General features: G+C 52.0%; 1 protein-coding gene across 4 annotated transcripts in view; it reads left to right on the plus strand.

Annotated features, from left to right (window-relative positions):
* The window catches only part of RALGPS1 (Ral GEF with PH domain and SH3 binding motif 1), a 230184-nt gene that overhangs the window by 191479 nt on the left and 21021 nt on the right, over positions 1 to 17684 (plus strand). For all 4 annotated transcript variants that reach the window (XM_049774155.1, XM_049774157.1, XM_049774158.1 and 1 more), the window contains exons 9-11: positions 4461 to 4598; positions 6333 to 6426; positions 11265 to 11332. In XM_049774155.1, coding sequence (XP_049630112.1) covers positions 4461 to 4598; positions 6333 to 6426; positions 11265 to 11332 — 300 coding nt within the window. The remainder of the gene's footprint in view (positions 1 to 4460; positions 4599 to 6332; positions 6427 to 11264; positions 11333 to 17684) is intronic.

Below are 17684 nucleotides of genomic sequence, written 5' to 3' on the forward strand. Positions count from 1 at the left end.
CCGACTGTGGCGCTCACAGGATGGTTCTTCTCTGAGAAGTGGTTTGTTGTGGGAATACTTAACACCAGGAATGCACGTTGGAGGCCTGTGTTGTCAATCTATATGAAACTCTCATAGCTTTTACACGCAGCACCCGGCTCATAAGTACATCTGTAATAATCCTGAGTCATGGAACAGTGAACTTCAAAGCTATACATTTTCCTCCAGTTACCACTTTGGCCACATCCCATCAGTTTTGAGGTGTAGTATTCTTCCTGTATGCATCTTCAAACTTGTAGAGTTTTGCTTTATTCTTTGACCTTTGAGCATGTACGTATGTATGCTTATGAGAAAGAGAGAATGTTTTCTAAGTGATGAGAATATTTCTATACTCTTTATTCAATATATATTCAAGTCAAAGAATGTGGGTGCTTTTTCCTTTTAATCTTTGTACTTATTTTGTTTGTTTGTTTGTTTGTTTTGTGGTTTTTGGGTCACACCCGGCAGTGCTCAGGGCTTACTCCTGGCTCCATGCTCAGAAATTGTTCCTGGCAGGCACGGGGGACCATATGGGATGCCGGGATTAGAACCGATGACCTTCTGCATGAAAGGCAAACGCCTTACCTCCATGCTATCTCTCCGATCCCTTAACTTTGTACTTATATAACTAATTTTGGTTAGCATATTAGGGCATTTGAAAAGAATTGCATTTTAATTGACATAAATCTATGTTTGTTGATGTTCCTGCACAAATTCTATCTTCATGCATGCGCTCCTTATACCTACACAGATAGACATGTTTCTTGCAGGTATAGAGATACACATGTAAACACATGTGGTCTATACGTGTATACCATTAGACGCGCCATTAGGAGAAGAAAGGACAGGTCAACTCTCTCATAGTTGTAGCTTTGTTGAATCCACTTTAATTTGGTTTTTGGTTTTTTTTTTGGGGGGAGCACACCTGGCTGTGCTCAGGGCTTACTCCTGACTTTGCACTCAGGGATCACAGTAGGTGGGCTTAGGGGACTATGTGGAGTGGCGGGGATTGAACCTGGATCAGTCACGTGCCAGGTGCCTTATTCACTGTCCTATTGTTCCAACCTACTTTTCATTTCTGACAGGTCTTTGCTGTCTATTTCAATGTAGCATTGCTTTGTGCATAGAATTTTTTCACTGGTTCATCTCCCCATCAGCGATGTTCTTTATGAGTTAGTGGCAACCGCTCTCCTGGGCCTTGTCCAGCATTGCTATCTTGAACTCTGCTATACCTTTATAGTTGATGCCCTAGACTGAGCTGGAGGAGGAGTCAGCTTCTGTCCTTTTTCCTCAAAGGCTGGACAGAGCAGATGGCTTCCTGCTCCCAGGTCTCCTCTCTCAACCTGGTCCCAGGGCTGTGCTGAGTTCCCTTCGGGCAAGACCACAAAGCCTCAGAAGCCCATCTCTAGACTCTCACAGCCAGACCTACCATTTTTTTTGTTAGGTCTCAGGTACTCAGGGTTACTCCTGGCTCTGTGCTCAGAAATTGCTCCTGGCGGGCATGGGGAACCATATGGGATGCTGGGATTCAAACCACCATCTGTCCTGGATCAGCTGCATGCAAGGCAAAGGCCCTCCAATTGTGCTATCTCGCCAGACCCTTGTTAGGTCATTTTTATTGTTATTTTGTTTTGGACCACACCCAGCAGTGCTCCTGGCTCTGCATTTAGGAATTATTCCTAGTGGTGTTCAAGGGACCATATGAGATTCTGTGGATCGAACCTGGGTCAGCCTGTGCAAGATAAGTGCCTTATCTGCTATCCTATTGCTCCTGGCCAGAATGACTAATCTTTTGGTTTGTTTGTTCATTATGGGGCCACTCCTGGTAATGCCCAGGGGTCACTCCTGGCTCTGCGCTCAGGAATTACTCCTGCTGGGGGAAACATGGGATGCCAGAGATTGAGCGCGGATCAACAATATACAAGGCAAGCACTCTCCCCTCTGTACTATTTCTGACCCAACCAGAGCTTTTGTTTTTGATTTGTTTTTAATTTTTGGACCACACCCGGTAATGCTCAGGGGATTGATTACTCCTGGCTCTGCACTCCTGATTTACTCTTGGCTTTGCTTGGGGGATCATATGGGATGCCAGTGATTGAACCTGGTCAGCACATTACCAGGCAAGTGCCCTCCCCACTGTACTATCACTCCAGCCCCACAAGTTTCTTTCTGGGTTTTTGGGCTACACCCAGCAGTATTCAAAGCTTACCCCTGGCTCTGTGCTCAGAGATCACTCCTAGTGGCTGGGGGACCATAGCCAGGGTTCAAAACCATGTTGGCTGCATGTAATGCTGCTTTACATCAATGGGAGGCCACTGTTCTGTATCTCTGCCCCTGTCTCATGTGACATTCTTTCTAAATACTCTCAAGCCCTCTCTCAGTCTAACCATCATTCTTTGTACTCAAATCTGCTGCTTTTGTGGGTTCTTTCTTTGTTCTTTAGTTCCATGGTTGTGGCAGGGTGGGTGGGCTTTGCCTGTGACTGTTTATCCAGATAGATGAACTGCATAGACACTTCACTAAGTGAATAAGTACAAAGCCAAAATTAATCCCAAAGGGTGTGTTTTCTGTGGATAAAACAATGCAGACCTGAATACTGCCATGTTTAAGTGGTGACAGATGATTTAGAAATCTCAAGGGACATTTACTTAAGTGTCATCGGCTAGTGGAAAAACACACAGGTATTCTCTTTTCTTGCAATTATTTTCTAGTTGGCTGGCACATTAAAAAAAAAAAAGTTGTGGGCCCGGAGAGATAGCACAGCAGCGTTTGCCTTGCAAGCGGCCGATCCAGGACCAAAGGTGGTTGGTTCGAATCCCGGTGTCCCATATGGTCCCCCGTGCCTGCCAGGAGCTATTTCTGAGCAGACAGCCAGGAGGAACCCCTGAGCATCGCCGGGTGTGGCCCAAAAAACAAAACAAAACAAAAAAGTTGTTGCTGGAATGGGTGTGAACTAGAAAAGGAAAATTCTTGCCAGTTCCCCCCCCAAAAAAAAACAGAAAGAAAGAAAGAAAAGAGGGGCTGGAGCGATAACACAGTGGTAGGGTGTTTTTGCCTTCCACACAGCTGACCCAGGACAGACCTGGGTTTGCTTCCTAGCATCCAATATGGTCCTCCAAGCCAGGAGCAATTTCTGAGCACAGAGTCAAGAGTAATTCCAGAGAGTTGCCGAATGTGGCCCCAAAACCGGTGGGGGGGGATAAAGAAAAAAACAAAGAAGGGCCAGAGTGAGAGTATAGCAGTTAGGGCATTTGCCTTGCATATGGCACTCTATGGTCGCCCAAGTTCACTGGGAGTGATCCCCAAGTGCAGAGCCAGGAGTAAGCCTTGAGCACTGCTAGGTATCAACCAAAAATTTAAATAAGAAAGAAAAGAAGGGCCCGGAGAGATAGCACAGTGGCATTTGCCTTGCAAGCAGCCGGTCCAGGACCAAAGGTGGTAGGTTCAAATCCTGGTGTCCCATATGGTCTCCCGTGCCTGCCAGGAGCTATTTCTGAGCTGACAGCCAGGAGTAACCCCTGAGCATCGACGGGTGTGGCCCCAAAACCAAAAGAAAGAAAGAAAGAAAGAAAGAAAGAAAGGAAGGAAGGAAGGAAGGAAGGAAGGAAGGAAGGAAGGAAGGAAGGAAGGAAGGAAGGAAGGAAGGAAGGAAGGAAGGAAGGAAGGAAGGAAGGAAGGAAGGAAGGAAGGAAGGAAGGAAGGAAAGAAAGAAAGAAAGAAAGAAAGAAAGAAAGAAAGAAAGAAAGAAAGAAAGAAAGAAAGAAAGAAAGAGGAAGGAAGGAAGGAAGGAAGGAAGGAAGGAAGGAAGGAAGGAAGGGAAGGAAGGGAAGGAGGGAAGGAAGGAAGGAAGGAAGGAAGGAAGGAAGGAAGGAAGGAAGGAAGGAAGGAAGGAAGGAAGGAAGGAAGGAAGGAAGGAGGAAATAAAAGAAAGTAAAAAATAAAACTTTGCACTTAGGAATCGCTCCTGGCAAGCTCAGGGACCCACTTGGGATGGCGGGGATTGAACCTGGGTTGACTGTGTGCAAGGCAAACTCTCTCCCCATTGTGCTACAGCCCTAGAAAGAAAACTTTGTTGGGGGGAGGGGCCATACCCGGCAGCACTCAGGGATTACTCCTGGCTCTATGCTCAGAAATCGCCCCTGGCAGGCTCAGGGGACCATATGGTATGCCGGGATTCAAAGGCGTCCTTCTGCACGCCTTACCTCTATGCTATCTCTCCAGCCCCGAAAGAAAACTTTTTAAATGAACAAAGAAATGAAATAGAGCCGTGGTTCATGTCCCCATCGCTCAGGGGCCTGGCTGCTGTGTGCAGATAGCCAGTGTGGGAGGGTTTGTGCAGCCGCCAGTGGACCAGGCCCTGTCCCCCATCCCTTCTGCCTTCCAGCAGAGGAGGCACTACTACCTAGGGTACAGACAGGCATTCATGGCTCTCTTTCCTGCAGGAATCTATCTGCTGGACCTGATCTACATCGACTCGGCATACCCGGCCTCAGGCAGCATCATGGAGAACGAGCAGCGCTCCAACCAGATGAACAACATCCTGCGCATCATCGCTGACCTGCAGGTCTCCTGCAGCTACGGTCAGTGTCTGGGAATTCTCAAGGCTTCAGATCTATGCTGGGCCTGGCACTCAGGTGGATCCCCAGAGCCTGCAGACCAGCTGTCCCCACTCCATGATGCACATCCTGCCCCATATTGTGGTGGCAGGTGCCCCATAGCCGGCTCTCCCAGTCCTGTCATTGACCCTTCTGGGCCTGTAACATGGTGGAGTGTGGCTGGGGAATGGGCGATGCCATTCATCAGGAAGAAATAAAAAAATATATTTTTAATTTTATTTATTTATTTTTTGGTTTTTTGGGTCACACCTTATGGTGCTCAGGGTTTACTCCCATCTTTGTGCCCAGAAATCAATCCTGGCAGGCTCAGGGGACCATATGGAATGCCAGGCCTGTCCTGGGTTGGCCATGTGCAAGGCAAATGTCCTGCCACTATACTATCACTCCACCCCCCCATTTTTTTTAAGTTGAATCACTCACTGTGTGATCCACAGTCATACGATGTATAACACACTTCACCATTGCACATTTCCTGCCACCAATGTCCCCGGTTGACTTCCTGCCCTCCTCTCTGCCTTTATGGCAGACATTTTTCTCTAGGAGAGAGCAATTCTCTGCAGGCAGGTGCGGCAGGCAGCCCTCTCTCTTGTCTTTTCCTCCCACCCCGTCCTTTGCCTCTCTGCATTTGGTAGATGCAGGGAGAAGTGGTTGGGGTCCGCATGACAGGGAGCTGACTGCTCTTGTGCAGATGCCCAGAAGCCAACCAGCCCTGGACTGGCAGGGACACAGTGATGTGGGGACGATGAACCAGCCAAATGGAATCACTTCAGTCCTGATGGGATGTGGCAGGGGTGGGGGGACCGGGGCTGGGTGTCAGGTGATCTCTAGGATCAGAGGACATGTAAGTGGGATGGGTGATGCCAGAGGGCACAGATTTCATCCAGGATGACAGGTTCTTGGGACCTAGTCCTGAGTGAGCTGCAGCCTATCAGGAGAGAAAGGGGAGGGGAAGGTCAACCTGGGGACCAGAGGTCATAACTATAACCCCAGACACCCTGTCTGGGTGGGGACTGGGAAAACCATCAGACTCCCTTCGAGGAATGCCCCAGGAAGCCAGGATAGGGGGGACTCCCTCATGGTGGGATCAGAGACACCAACCTCAACCTGGAGTTCGAATTTGGGACTTTGTGCTTGAGCACTCAGCCAGCCCCTGGCTTTTGCCTGTTCACAGTCACTTTATTTTTGGCTCTGCTCACCCTCCAGTGCTCACTGAACACCTCTATCCCCTTTCTTCCTGATTTTGGCACTGTAGAGTACCCTACCCCTTCCCCATTCTGATTGGTGGGGGGGATCTTTGTAGGGCTCAGCCCCTCAGCAGCGCAGCCCCATGAGGCTCTGAATCCAGGAATGTACCCTTCACTTGCCACTTCGGCCCATCTCAGGGCCTTTGTGAGTCGCCTCTCCCTCCTCCCTCCCTCCTCAACCCTTGTCCATCAGACCACATGGGGCAGAATTCAGGATTCCATGATACTAGGCACAGCTTGGAACAGGATTCTCATTACTTCCCAACATCCCATCATCCTGGCCAAAGGGTGAGGGGCCCTCAGGGTACAGCCCAAAGCCCCAGGACGGACTTTAGAACCCCAGGCTACAGTATCGGGTCTTCTAAGGCACCAATATCCATCACTCTCACAATGTCTCACTGGGGGCCTTCAGCTAATGGGAGACTGACTCCCCACTGTTGTCCACCCCTGGCAGATCACCTCACCACACTACCCCATGTGCAGAAGTACCTGAAGTCTGTGCGCTACATTGAGGAGCTGCAGAAGTTTGTGGAAGATGACAACTATAAGTAAGCTTCCCCCATGGGGGTGGGGATTTACAGAGCCAATGGGTCTGCCTGAGAAGCCTCTGGACCCATAGCCCCACTGAGATGCCCTCATCCCCTCTGCTCAGTGAGGCCCCTCTCATCGGGCCAGCCATAGCAGCTTTCCAGTCCCCTCATAGTGGTGGGGCTCCCCAAGTGGACAAGACCATCCCTGCCAAGGCACTAATCATGACCCCCTCCCTCAGGCCCTGATCCTCTGAAGCCCGAGTGCCCCTTGGCCTCAGTTTCCATTCTCTGCATCCTGGACTACAGTTCTCCATCATTCTCCTCTCTTGGGTTTTTGTAGCATTGCCCTAAGCAGAAACAAGGGGGACGTTCCCCATCATCTCTCAGCTGCCATGGGGTGGCCTCTGGGCTGGGGCTCAGCTCAGAGCCTTAACTTAGTAGTTGTTCCTATAACCTGATGTCTCCAAACTGGTTCAGGCCATCTTGCCCACACCCCTCACCACCACCACCCATAGGAACTTCATCTTAGAGCAGTGCTTCTCAATTATTTTCTGTCATGTTCCCCTAGGAAGAAGAAAACATTTTTCGCACCCCCGCGCAACTGTAAATAGTATCTTTATTAAAAACAACTTTAACCTGCAAAACAAAAATATATAAGATAATTTGAGCTGATTTTTTTAATCAGAGGTGATGTCTGGATGAATGGCTGCAATGAGCACATTTTGCAGTGCGTAGTTTTTCGAAGTGGGGTTTGAAACAGGACACAGAACTTTCAGCTCCAGAGACATACAGAGGCATAAACACGGGGGCTTAGCTTGTTATTTGCCAAGGCTCCCTTTACGGAGCCTCTGAGCACGCCCCACTATTTGAAAAGCACTGTCTTAGAGGATGCTTTTATTTTATTTATTTATTTTGGTTTTGGGGCCACATCTGATGACACTGGGTTAGTCACAGGTCAGCTGGGTTCAAGGCAAATGCCCTACCACTGTGCTATTTCTCCAGCCCGTAGAAGGTGCTTTTAATATACCATCTGGGACTCCTTTAATGCAATCATCTGAGACTCCTAAAGTCTCACTGTCCTGGGGATTACTTTTTTAATGTCTTCCACTTTGGTCCCTGAAAAGTTGACCACCTCTATTCTTCGGTCCTCATTTTCATCAGTAAAAAGACAAGAAATGTTACCTCAGGCTGAGGGAGAGCATTTGCCTTGTACACGGCCAACCCAGGTTTGATCCCCAGCACCCCACATGGTCCCCTGAGCATAGCCAGGAATGATTCCTGAGTGCAGAGCCAGGAGTAACCCCTGAGCATCACCAGGTGTGGCACCAAATCAAAACCAAACAAAAAAAGAAAAAAAGAATATCAGAGATATTCCAACATCACGCTCAGTTCTCCGACCAGGACCCCAGGAAATCTGTTGGGTTCCCCGCTGCCAGTCGCGTGGCCCTCAGCCCAGGCTGAAGATCTGTCACTTAGGAATTTAACCTGCTTCGTGCCTTCTTAGCCCCCTTAGAAAACACTGAGCAGCATCTGTGTATTCGTCCAAGGTTCATGTCCAGATGGGCACGAGTCACATTGTCCGTAAACATTTTAAGAGCACGTGTTAACGGAGAATATTCTGTGAGATCTCAGCCCCTGACACAGTGGTAACAACAAGAGGTGAAGGCCCCAGATGACGGTCAAAGCCGCATGCGCCTTGAACTGAACTCACCCGGACATACAGAGCCAAGACTGTTCTGAGGGGTCGCCTGGGTCCCAGAGATGCCTGTGTGGACTCTGGGACAGTATTTTCCATTTCTGGGCCAGGACTGGGATTTAAAGAGACAGTAGATTGCATTAACACTAATGCTCTGTAAGGAGAAAAAGATGGTCTATAAATATTTCTGTTTATGAGCTAAGAGTTGGCCAAGCTGCCTTCCGCTCCCAAGGCTGTATTGAACCCGGCATGGAGCATGGGCTCGGCTGCAGGCAGCTGAAGTTCACAAAGACCCTTTGTTGGTGTCCAAGTGGACAACAGACCCGAGTAGGAAGTTTTCATTCTCTCCCCCAGGCCTCCACAGGGTGGGTGTCCCTCCTTGGGGAATCCCTGTTTCTGGTGCTGAGTGGGAAGAGATGTAGGTCTAGGATTCCCCCACTGAACTCAGAGTTTGGCTCATCCTAAAATGCAAAGCTGAGGGACTGCCTTGCTGACCTCAAACCCAGCAGACTTTATAGGGTACAGACAGAGCTGTGTTCAACCCACCACAACATATGAGGTCCCCAGTGAAGATAGTTTAGAATATTTCTTCATGCATAAAAAAATGCATGTGAGAAAAATGTGAAAAAAAATGCCAGAGAGAGAGTGTGTAGTGGGTAGGGCATTTGCCTCCCATGATCAACCTGATTTGATCCCATATGGTTCCCTGAATACCAACAGGAGTAATTTCTGAGTGTGGAGACAGAAGTAATCCCTGAACATCACTGGGTATAGGAAGGGAGGGAGGGAAGGAGGAAGGGAGGGAGGGAGGGAGGGAGGGAGGGAGGGAGGGAGGGAGGGAGGGAGGGAGGGAGGGAGGGAGGGAGGGAGGGAGGGAGAAGGAAGGATAGAAGGAAAAGGAAGGAAGGGAGGGAGGAAAGAAGGAAGGAAAAGGGAAGGATGAAGAGTAGGAAGGAAAGGAGGAAAGGGAAGGAAAGAAGGAAGGAGGAAGGAAAGGAAGGAATGAAGAGAAGGGAAGGAAGGAAGAGAGAAAGGGAAGGAAGGAAGGAAAATGGAAGGGCCTTTGTATGTGGAGGATAGACAGGCAGGCACAGAGGGAGAGAATTTTATCGAATCAGGCCACGCTTTCACTTTGCACCAAGTTTGATTGTATTTTGCCTCCTGTAGCCAAAAGGAAAGAACAGACACACAATACCAGGCTTTGCTGCTCTGCAGATCAGTGCTTCACCCATAGACATTTCTGACCAATCTTTTCTGATTAGCCAGAGGGTTCAGAAAGGGCCTCTTGAGAGGAGAGGCCCTGGGTTCCGGTTTCTGAAGATGAGAACTTTCCCTGGCTCCACCTCCACCCCTCCACCCACCCCACCTTCCAAGTCTTTTTTGGTTCTCATACAATGACAACATAGTTTGTGATTGTACGGAGGGGTTCCAGTTCCTCTGTTTCTGTGAGTTTAAACACACTCATCACCACCTGCTGTCTGTGGAATTAACCCATATTTGGCCAACTTGTATAGGGAGGGGGGCTATGGAGAGTCCCCCAGCCTGTCACCCAGAACAGACCCAGGTCCCCACCCCCAGCCCCAGGACACTTGCTCTGTTTGCCTGGTGGCTGAGGATTTCCTGGGAAGGGTGCAGCTGATGGCAGGGTGCTGATGGCAGAGTCTCCCCCCCGCCCACCCGCCCCCAGATCAGGCTACCTGTTCAAGGAATCTCCCCAGTTCTGCCCTGCTGTTCCTCTTCCCTCTTAGATTATGAGGGGTCCCTGCATGCATCTGGGACTGCTCCTTGCCCCCCCCCCCATGTCTATTAGCATCTCTCCACAGCTGTGTCTGTCAGCTTGAGTGTCCTTGTTCCCCTGCAGCAAGCAGGGGTGGGTCTGACTTCCCTCCTGTCTCATTCCCTCTTCTCAGGGATCCTGCACTTGTGGGGTTCCACACCCCAGGGGAGGGGCCCATAGCACCATCTCCTTTCTCCTCAGGGATCGCAGGTCTAGAGTTACAGGACCCCTGCCATTGCTGTTCCTCTTCCTTGTGAGGGGTCTGAGGAGGCCCTGGATCACCCATACCTAGCCCCAGCAGTACACTCCTCATAGTTAGTGGGGGGGCTATATTGCATTCCAGGGTGAGCCCCTCTATCTGGAGCACTGTATCTGTGACTTTCCTGCTTCCACCAGCTCCTTTTTTCCCAGAAGCAAAGAAAGGGGACCTTCTGCCACTCAAACAGGACAGGGCTGTGACAGATCCCACTGAGGTCACACCCATGTCTTCCCTTCTCTTTCTCCCCTTAGCTGCTAGTTGCTCAGATTCATGCTCTGCTTCATCCTGCATCTCAGATTCACATACTTTTTTTTTGGGGGGGGGCCCCACACCCGGCGATGCTCAGGGGTTACTCCTGGCTGTCTGCTCAGAAATAGTTCCTGGCAGGCACGGGAGACCATATGGGACACCGGAATTTGAACCAACCACCTTTGGTCCTGGATCAGCTGCTTGTGAGGCAAACACCGCTGTGCTATCTCTCCGGGCCCAGATTCACATACTTTCTGCCCCCCTGGGATACCCTCTTTTCTAAGCCATCACACCCCATTCTCTGGTTTTGTTAGACTAGGCCTGCCCTCTGTGTCAGGCTGGCTTGTTCATCCAGGCCCACTTGTTATTTCATCTTTCTGGTTTGCGGCCTGAACCCAGCAGTGCTCAGGAATCTCCCCTGGTAGAGCTTTGGGGGCCCTAGGGAGTGTCAGGGATGGAACCTGGGCCATCCATGTGCAGGCAGGCACCCCCCACCCTCCTGTCTCTCCAACCTTCGATGGGGCTTTCTCAGTCTGTGCTCTAGAGTCTTAAGTTGGAGGAGTGTGTCTCCCCCAGGTTCTGTCCATTGACACGTGGCCTGTCCAGGCTCATCCAAATAGGGCGCCCTAAGTACTGGCCATGATTCCCACAGGCCCACCTTCTGGCTTGTCTGTGGCCCCTTCATGTACCTGGCATTGCTGTCTGGAGAACAAATACCTTTCTGCCCTGTAGCCAGCATAAACGCTTCCTCAGAACCAACCTCGAACCTTGGTGACCCCCACCCACCTGCATTCTCCCATCCCGAAGTGTCCATGGTGTGGGTGTTGGGCACCCCAACCCCAAACCCTCTGATCTCCCAAAACCCTTTGTTGCAGGCTGTCACTCAGAATTGAACCTGGAAGCAGTTCTCCAAGGCTCGTCTCATCCAAAGAAGACCTTGCAGGTAGCGCGGCTGCCCCTTCGAGTGGGAACAAGCTACACGGGGCTGTGGGTGATGGGCACCATGAGTGTATGACTCAGTGGGCTGTGTTTGTCCCCCTCACCAGCCTCCCCCATCAGCCGACCCAGATGCTTGACCGTCTTGGGCTCAGGGGACCCCTCTGGAATCGGGTTACTAGGAGGAGCCTGGAATGAGTAGCCCTTTGTAGGACCAGCTGCCCAGAAACCCCCACCCCCATTAAAAGCATCTTCTGTGGGGGACAAGTGCAGTAGTACATTGAGTAGAGCATTGTTTTGTACCCAGGTTTGATCCTGGGCATTGCTATGGTCTTGAATCTGCCAAGACTGATTTTTTTTTGGGGGGTGGGGGTCACACCCGGCAGCGCTCAGGTGTTCCTCCTGGCTCTATGCTCAGAAATTGCTCCTGGCAGACTCGGAGGACTATATGGGATGCCGGGATTAGAACCACTGACCTTCTGCATGAAAGGCAAACGCATTACCTCCATGCTATCTCTCCAGCCCCCCAAAACTGATTTCTGAGTGTAGAGGGAGGAGTAGCTCTTGAACATTGCTGGCTGTGGCCCAAAAAAAAAAAAAAACAAACAAAAAAAGTATGTTCTAGAATGGGAAGGCCATTGACTGTCCCCTGGAGGCCTGGGTCCTTCTCAGCGGGCCTCCTGTTCAGCTCAGGTATCTGGATAGCCTCCCGAGATGCGTAGGCATGAGGGACCAGCCTTCCTGGGCATCAGTGTCTTTTAGGGATCCATTCATTTGATGGTTGTCAATGTTGCAGATCTATACTCAGTGGTGCTGGGGATTCAATCCAGGGCCTTCTGCACAAGTGCTCTTTTAGTCCAGCCACCTCTCTACATCCTTCCCCAGCAGGGGCGCCATTTAATGATATGGGACACGCACGACAACCCCTTGTGGTCCAGTATCAGGAATAGGTTCTTCAAACACTCAGAACACCCCCAATCAGCAGTTTCCACACTCACCTGCAGGCAGCACTGGTGCGTGTGTGCGTGTGTGCTCGTGGGCATGCGCGCGCATGTGCCTGCATGTGTGTACATGCATGCTCCTCTGTGTCTCTGCTTGACTTGTGTTGTCCTTTCTGTTACATAGCTATCCCTTTAGTTTGCATTGACTGGGCCTCCTGATTGCAAAAATTTATTACATGGAGGTATTTTGGGCTGAGGGGGAAAAACCACCCTACTTGCTACTCCTGGTCTGGTGTAGGTTCAAGGCTGCTGCAATCTTGGGCAAGTGATATTAGCCATCTGTGCCTCGATTTTCTTTCTTGTAGGGGGGTGGGGGCAGCTCAGGCTCAGCACCCCCCATAACTGGGGTGTCCAGGATCAGAGGTTTGTTATTGACCCAGTCAGCCCACGCCCAAGGCCAGGGGCTGCCTAGTGCCTAGTGCCTGGTGCTACCTGGCAGCCCAGATCCAGCTCTTTGTCTCTCCTATGCAGGGAGCCTAAGGCCATAGGTGATGATGCCATGTTCACCTCTGGGACATAAGGAGTTCTGCCCCCCCATACCACTCCCCAGGGGTCCACAGCTGTCCTAACCCTATCTCAGTGCAGCCTCCCAAATGGAACCAAACCTGGCCAGCAGAAGGACCCAGAGGGGAGTTGCCCTGTGACCTCCTTAACAACCCCTTCCTCCGGATGATTCTGCTTTTGGAATGTTCTCTCCTCACCCTCGCCTTCACATGCCAAGGCTCCTTCCAGATGCTCACTCTAGTTTGTGCCTCGGGGCTCAGGGTTCCCCACAGGGCTCAGAAGCAGATGCTGTTGCTTCAGGAAGATGCAGCCAGACATGCCCAGCCATTGGGGCCATTTCTTCTGGAAAGTTCACCAAGACTCTGGAGCCTGGAGTAGACCAGAGGCTCCCCCATATTGATCTGAGTCACAAGGTCTCTGCAGCCCATATCCTGGGCCCTCCTTACACAAAGAGTGGCAATTCCCTTCCCAGAACTCAGGAATCCCACCACCCCACCTGCCAAGGAATGAAACATTAGCAGTGCAAGGATGGCAGAGACCACACACCAGCTGCCTGGGTACAGGGACCTGTGCAGACCCCCTCCTTGGGCAGACAGATTGTGAAGACCGAAGCAGAGAAACTGCCCCAGTGCCTCATTGGAGCCTGTGGTTGGTTTCTGTGGATGCACCAGTGTCTCCTCTGAGAGTATAAAGACCCTCCACACACATACCTCCTGCATCCATAGCAGCTAAATCACCACGCATCTGTACACCTAGGATCCGGAGCCACCTCCAGATGGCTGAGCACAGGCTTCTGCCCTCTTAGCCAACTTTTTCCTTGGCAGCAGGTCTGGTACCTGAGACTGTCAGCTCATGCCCACAGGCCTTTCCCTTCTCCTTGCTGGACTGCTTGAGGACTGGGTGGTTCCCCTCATCACAAACCCAGGACCTAGGTCCTGGTGGTAGAGAAGAGCCGGTGTAGACCTGTGCAGGGGAAACTCCCAGACCAGAGCATACTGCTACACTAGGCCCAGATAGCCTTAGGGATCTACCGGTCCCCATGGAATGGATATGCCATGGAATGGATATGAGACACTGAGGCAGAGCCGTGCCAGGCTATGATCTAACTACCTCAGGGACTGGGTTGTGGAGGGGCAGAATGACAGCAGTGACAATCAAAGCAGTGAGGACAATATCCCCAGCACCCACTACGTTCAGCACCTCCAGGATTCTCAGATGCCCCTGAAGAGGTGGGCTGTCATCCCCATTCCCCGGGGCTGGGGCTGTGTTGTGTCTAGCTTGGGTGACAAGCAGGACATTTGGAAGTGTGGCACACCCTGAGCTCTGTCCCTTTGCGCCTTGGTCCACGAAGGAGAAGGCTCCAAGATCCAGAGGGCAGCAAGGCATAGCCATGACTGTCCCATTACCCTGATTGGGTCCCCAGGAGACCAACCTGACCTGAGAGACAGAACAAGCTGGCTTCAACCCTCTCTTGACTCCCACCTAGGGCTGCTGCAGCTTCTCACAGGCACCCTCCAGGTATTCCAGACACCTCGAGGGCCTTTTGTTTGTTTGTTTTTTTTGGGTTACACCGGGCAGCGCTCAGGGGTTACTCCTGGCTCTATGCTCAGAAATTGCCCCTGGCAGGCACAGGGGACCATATGGGATGCTGGGATTCGAACCACTGTCTTTCTCTATGAAAGGCAAATGCCTTACCTCCATGCTATCTCTCCAGCCTTATTGAGGGCCTTTAGTTCAAACAGGCACAAGCTGTTGGACAGGGGGGCTTTTCTGGCCCCTCAGAGTCTCTGCTGCAGCAGCAGCTTCTGGTTGCTTCTGTCTTCACCCTTCTGCCACTCCTCAGTTGTCCCCACAGGCCACAGCAGGAAAGGTGAGGACCTGCCTGTCCTCCTCCCAGTCCATCCTATCCCTGGCCCACTCACATCTGTCTTCCCCACCTGGACCCCAGGCCTGAGCTAGGCACCCCATTTCCCCAGATCTCCTCTTTTCTTGGAACACATCTCGGGCCCCAGGTAATGTCTGAAGATACCCTACCCTACCCCCCATGCCCCACTCTCTTCTAGTTCTTTGTAGGGCTCGAGAAGGCACATTGGCCCAGATACCTCTTGTGGAATATTACATCATCTTTGCTCCTTGAATCTCTGTGACCTACTAAGGGTTCAGGGCTCAGCCCTGCTGCCCAGTGGGGGTGGGAGGAAACAGTACCCACATTCCTGGCTCCCAGGGGAATCTGGTACATCTGGGAGGCACCCCCCCTCCCCAGCGTTGTGGAAGGGAAGTTCAGCTGCAGCTTGGGCCCAGGGAAAAGTGTAGTGGGTGCCTTCTGGTGGGGCTAGCTAGTGTTCAGCTGGCATCAAGGCACATGAGAGCAGCTATATAGGGGGGACCAGGAATGTGTGTGAACGTGACGCCGACTGGCTCCCACGCTCGCCCAGAAACCTGGCCAGAGACGGTCTCCACAAAGACAGACGGGCCAAGCCCCCAGCCCGTCTGGGAACAGGGCACTGGCTCCTGGCACAGGCAGGCAAGGGGGAGATAGTCTTGGCTGGAGCAGGGCTAGGGGAAGGAAGGGGGTAGAGGGACCTACCCCCTCTTTTCCCTTGAGCTCTATAGGAGGGTCATTGGAGACAGGGACAGATGGCGGAAGTCTCCAGGGCAGTCAGATGGATTCGCTCAGCCTGGTTCAAGCCCAGCACCTTAACTAAGCCTTGATAGTTCTCAGCTTCTCACTTCTGAGGAACATGCTGAACAGATGTCATTTCCGGGCTACCACAGGCCTTTCTGGCAGATGGGACATTGTGCGACATCTGATGTGCTAGGGATGGGGCCAGGTACCTCCTCCCATTTGCCCTCTAGAGAGTAGGACTGTGAGCAGGGCCCAAGGCTGTGTACACACACACACACACACACACACACACACACACACACACACACACACACACAGTGACTGCTGAGCTGAGGGGTCTCTATGATCACCTCAGGTGACTTGTGGTACATGGCTACTTCTTGCCCTGCTGGCCTGCTAGGCTGGGACCTCACAAGGCAGCCCTTGAGGGCACCTCTCCCACCATTGTGTGACTTTCTGTCACTCTTTTACCTGTCTTCCTCCCCAACATGACCCCCATCAAGGCCGAACTTCTGCTTCCAGTGCATGTTGGGTTCAACGCAGCTACAGGCCCTAGCCCTGGTCACCTCTTCCTCTCCTCCCCACCATCACCCCTACTTGGCAGCTGGAGAGCTCTGAGCCTCCAAGGGGATCATGACTGCTCAAGGCCAGCCCTGCTTGTAGATGGCCCAGGCCCAGTATCCACTGGCCCGAGTCTGTTGCCATCTAGTTCATCTAGTTTACCCCCCTCTGTCTCTTCCCCTCCTGGCCTTTCCTGGAAGGCACGGACCCTTCTCTCTCCAAAGCTCCCAGCGCCCCTGTTGGGCAGCCCCGCTGGTTTCATGGAAGAACTGTAATGAGAACCAGACTTTTTTCAACGTGATATCTCGTTCCCCACGAGACTGTCAGTTCTCATATGTTCCAATAAAACTGCTGAAGAAACAGCCACTTAAAGAGTTTTAAAGATTATTCATGGAAAAATTATGCCGAGGAAAAACAGAACGATCCTCTGAGATTGTCAAGCCCCATGGTCAGTTTTTCCAGCTGTTTCTGCCATATCGGGAGGGTGGGCAGGCAGGCAGTGGGGACCAAACTCTGCTCAGCGGGGCCGGAGCCCTGGCCCTGATCTTGATACGCAATCCCCGACTCCACCTTGAACTCCAGGACTCTGAGAAACCAAACAAACTTGTCGGCTGACACTGGGGCATCACGTGATTTCCACCCACCCACCCCTGGGCCTGGCTGGTGCCTTTCCACAGCACGGAGTTCACCCCTCTCCTGGGGCCCAAGCTAACCAAAATTCTTTTGTTATGGTTTTTGGGTTTGTTTTTATTTAGTTTTAGGGGACCACACCCAGCAGTGCTCACAAGTTGCTCCCGGTGATGCTTGGTGGGAGGATCATGTGCTGTCTGGGATACACCCCAGTACTTTGAGCCTGGGCTTCCAAAGGGAAATTCTTCCTCTCAGCCCCAGGCTGGGAGTGAGGGTACTCCCAGAGCATGGGGAGCATCTCAGCCTGGACAGGGGCCCAAGGAGATCACAGCCTAAATGGCTTGCATCTCCTCTTCCCCCAGCTGGGTCAGGGGTCATCTGAGGCCACCCGCCTCCCAAGGCCATCCCAAGAAGAGGGGGCAACTGGGCTTCTGCCAGAAGGGAGCCTCAGGAGCTGAGCGGAAGAGCCCGAGGGCTGAGCGGAAGAGCCCGGGGGGCATGTGGGAGGCTAGGGAGAGCCTGGACGGGATGGGAAGCCAGGAGGCTGGAGCCATGTGCAGTGGCAGCCCCCTCCAACGGCACAGGAAGCCCTGGAAGTCAGTGGGAGCGACTGACAGCAGGGCAAGGCTGTTTACGGACCATTTCAGGGTGTCCACGGCCCCACAGCCTGGACCCAAGGCCACTGGGGGACTTCCCACAGATCTTATCCCCTGTAGAGTCCTGCTCACAACCACTATGGCTTTGGCCCTTTCTCCCCTGGAGCATCTCTCCATGACCAGGGGTTTCCTATGTAGCATGGGCAGCATCAACTGTACTATCCCAGATTGGGCACTCCACTCCCCACCCCAGCTCCAGGGGTGTTTGGGCTTAAGGTGAAGGACATTAAACCTCAGAGTCTCCCTGTCCATCATCTGTGGTGGTTCTCAGGAGGTGGAGCCAGTTCTCACTGGTCAGGGCCGGTTCTTAGGGGACAGACCCTGTTCTCACTGGTTAGGGCCAGTTCTCATGGGGGCAGAGCCAGTTCTTACAGGGCCGAG

The sequence above is a fragment of the Suncus etruscus genome, chromosome 5 (assembly GCF_024139225.1).
Source record: "Suncus etruscus isolate mSunEtr1 chromosome 5, mSunEtr1.pri.cur, whole genome shotgun sequence".
Taxonomy (NCBI): Eukaryota; Metazoa; Chordata; class Mammalia; order Eulipotyphla; family Soricidae; genus Suncus; species Suncus etruscus.